This window comes from Aspergillus ruber (genome assembly GCF_000600275.1).
Source record: "Aspergillus ruber CBS 135680 unplaced genomic scaffold scaffold00027, whole genome shotgun sequence".
Lineage (NCBI taxonomy): Eukaryota > Fungi > Ascomycota > Eurotiomycetes > Eurotiales > Aspergillaceae > Aspergillus > Aspergillus ruber.
Genome location: NW_024467323.1, coordinates 1 through 3,408, shown reverse-complemented (window position 1 = coordinate 3,408; position 3,408 = coordinate 1). Strand labels below are relative to the sequence as shown.

The following is a 3,408-nucleotide window of genomic DNA, read 5'->3' as shown; positions in this document are numbered from 1 at the left end:
GTCGGACTGTATTGTTATGGGGTTCTCGTACGAACCCAAAGGATGACAGTTTGGCTAAGGCCAGCACGGAACGCAGCCAGCAAGGGGACCGAAACGACTATTGACGACCTTCGTACGATCCCCTTACATGAAGACTATCGGTGACCTTTTCGGTCAACTCCTGACCTCCGAGAACACTATTTGGAATCTCATTCCCGTACGACCATAAAAGACCGCTCCCACCTCTGCCCTGTTTGTTTCTTCTTCAACGATTCCTTCTTGTATAGTAAAGGGTAGCTTTAGGTTAAGACAACTTGAGTTAAAACCCTAACAGATTACGGTAAAAAATCAAGATGAATCATCATTTTATGCATCCAAAAAAGGAAATTATTGGCAGAATTATGCAAATCAGGTTCCATCAGGTTCGAACCTGAGTCGACCCTGATGGAGCCGCGACCCGACTCAGATTTAGGTTCGAGGTTCCGATCTTTGGAACCTGAGTCGGACATTTCGAGGCCTACTCAGGGGAATAAGGCGAGGGAGTCGAAGGACCAATTGCACGAGGCTATATAACAGAATAAAACAAACAACGGCGGTTATATTACTCTGCCTAACGTAGCATAGAGTACACGATATTCAGAGTGCTTAACTATCTAATATGCGCCTTCGGATGAGGCCTCATATACTCTCAGGGGTTCTCGCCTAGTCGGAGTAACCTTTTCCCACTCCGCTATCTAGGATCTCATCACGACCCGGCACCATAGTTGATAGATCACTGATTGATGAGGGGAAGTGTGGTGTGATCAGATGAAACAGGCTTTTTCCCTTGTACATTATTTTACTATTTTCGTTCGTCAATTACATTGAGCGTCGTATAAAAATGGTAGGAATTAGCATCTCCTACAGATCTACAGTACTCCTTCCCGCTCACACCAATTGATGCTCTTGTCCGTAGCCTTGCACAGCCTTGTCCGTAGCCTTGCACAGCCTTGTCCGTAGCCTTGCACAGCCTTGTCCGTAACCTTGCACAGCCCATAGCCTTGCACAGCCCTGTCTGCAGATTCCAGCCTCTTCAGGGCGCTGCGGGGTGTTTTTCATGCTGATTTCCTATTTTCTCCTGTTTCTTTCTCTCTCTCTCTTTTTGTGGGCTTGTGTGCTGGTCAATCTCTTATTTCAGGGCCATATATCCATTGCCTGTATGCTGATGTTGATTGTTCCATTACTGGAAAAGGGATCTTACCAGCCCATTCCAACTATCACAATCTCGAAAGAAATAACTCAGTGACAACAATGAATCAATATGCAGCCCTCGACAATTCGCAGGGCTCCGAGGTTAACCATAGCCCACAGCTCTCGCAGCCGCTGAAAATGGATACGCATTCGTCACTTACTGGGGCTCCGTCATCAACAGAGACATCAGAAAACTCAAATAATTCCGAAAACCTCAGCCGATCTATTGATCATGGCAGAAAAAGCGAATCCCAAGCCGCTTCTCAACCAAGCGAGAAAGTATTTAAGTCGCAAGAGACAAAGCTTTCACGCGTAAAGGAGGCACTCAACAATTACGACTGGGAAGGTTCCTGGACCTGGGAGGCTGGGGGTGCCATTCTCAGTGTCACCTGTCTTGCTCTCTTAATAGGTTTTCTAGGATACGTGAATGGGAAAGCCTATATCAGCTGGCAATATTCTATCTCACCTAATGCAGTGATTTCCGTCCTTGCGGCTTTCATAAAGGCAGCGATGCTTATTCCAGTTTCGGCCTGTCTCGGCCAGTTAAAGTGGGGACACGGCCGCGATCCAAAACCAACGCAACTCTATCATTTCCATCTTCTTGACCAAGCCAGCCGTGGTCCTTGGGGATCCCTGGAAATATTATGGAGAGTCAGGTCGTTTCTAGCATTGGCTGGAGCAGCGCTGATGGCCACTGCTGTTGCCATCGATCCTTTTGCACAGCAGATCTTAGCGTTCCCATCACGACAAGTACAAGCGCTAAATGAGACTGCATATGTCCAGAAAGCACAGGACTATTCTTCCAAATGGGACACGAGCACATTCCAAATGGACCATACAATGCAGCCTGCCGTATTTAATGGGTTGGCACAAATAAACATCCCACTCAACGCAAAGTGTCCCTCAGAATCCTGCCATTATCCTGACTTCACCACGCTTGGAATTTGTACGTCTTGTGAAGATGTTACAGAAGCAGCAACACAGGACTGCCGGCCAATTTCAAGACCATATGATGGACAGAACTCCACTCTTAAATGGAAGTATTGGCATGATATCCTTTCTCATCCCAGTACTCCATCACTCCGCAGAATGGCCGCATCGATTCCTATTGACTGCAAATACTCAGCCCCGAATGGGTTTACATTTGTCCCAGGGGCCCCTAATGCATCGACTTCCAATGACACTATTGAGATATTTCGTAGTGGCTTTAGAGCTATCGTTCCCAAGCCAGATGTTTCCGAATCGAAACTTGCCCAGATTATCTCTGTCTTCATGGCAAAGTACAATCCTGATACCATTAAGTATACTACTGAGAACATCAGTATGAGTGAGCCAAAGCCTCAGATGACGCAATGCTCAGTTCAGCTGTGTGAAAAACAGTATACACAGAACCATGTTTCCACGAACAAACGCAACGTTCAACCATCAAGAAGCCAATCTCTACGAATCAGCAATTACCATGGGGACACCGCAACGAGAACTCTCATACCTGTGGATGGGGCGAAGGCCTTGTCAAGCAACTCGACCTACCATATTTCTCGCATTGCCCATTTACAACTTCAGATGCATCTTGGAATGCTTTTCGATGCCGTTCTTAGTCGCTTTGATGGCAAAGCCACGTCTGGTCTTCTCTTAGCCCCAATTCTCAACTATAGTGATAACATCACTGAATCATTCAGCAGAATGGCCACTAGTATGACCGACAATATTCGCTCAGGCACTGGACTCACTAAAGTCTACGGAAGAGCTTACCGAACTGAGACATTCATCCATGTCCGTTGGCCGTGGGTTATTCTTCCCATAGTAACCGTCATCTTGTCCATTTGTCTCTTCATGACCACAGCAATTGTTAGCCGTGGTCAACCCGTGCTATGGAAATCATCCATCTTTCCACTCCTCATGGGACAGTTGGAGGTTGATCGAGAACATGAGATTTCCAACCTTCGGCATTTAGGCAAGATACACTCTATGTCAAAGAAAATCAGGATTGTTGTAGAAGGAGAGGATAGGAGTCCCCTTTTATTCTCTGAGCGATAATATTTTGGTGCTATCATTATCATCATTATTATTATTTAATCAAGTTTATTGTCCATACCTGTCACGAGCTCAGACCAGTAGATACTATCCCACGTGTGACGACTCATATATGACGGCTCAACACTGCAGCAATGAATGATACATCGCAAATGCTGCTACTCA

General features: G+C 46.1%; 1 protein-coding gene across 1 annotated transcript; it reads left to right on the top strand.

Annotated features, from left to right (window-relative positions):
• The first annotated feature begins 1,307 nt into the window (after positions 1–1,307).
• On the top strand, positions 1,308–3,363 carry EURHEDRAFT_415433 (DUF3176 domain-containing protein). The gene has a single exon (XM_040782686.1). It carries the CDS (start codon positions 1,348–1,350, stop codon positions 3,244–3,246), a length of 1,899 nt encoding a protein of 632 aa, XP_040635996.1. The 5' UTR covers positions 1,308–1,347; the 3' UTR covers positions 3,247–3,363.
• The last annotated feature ends 45 nt before the right edge of the window (positions 3,364–3,408 follow it).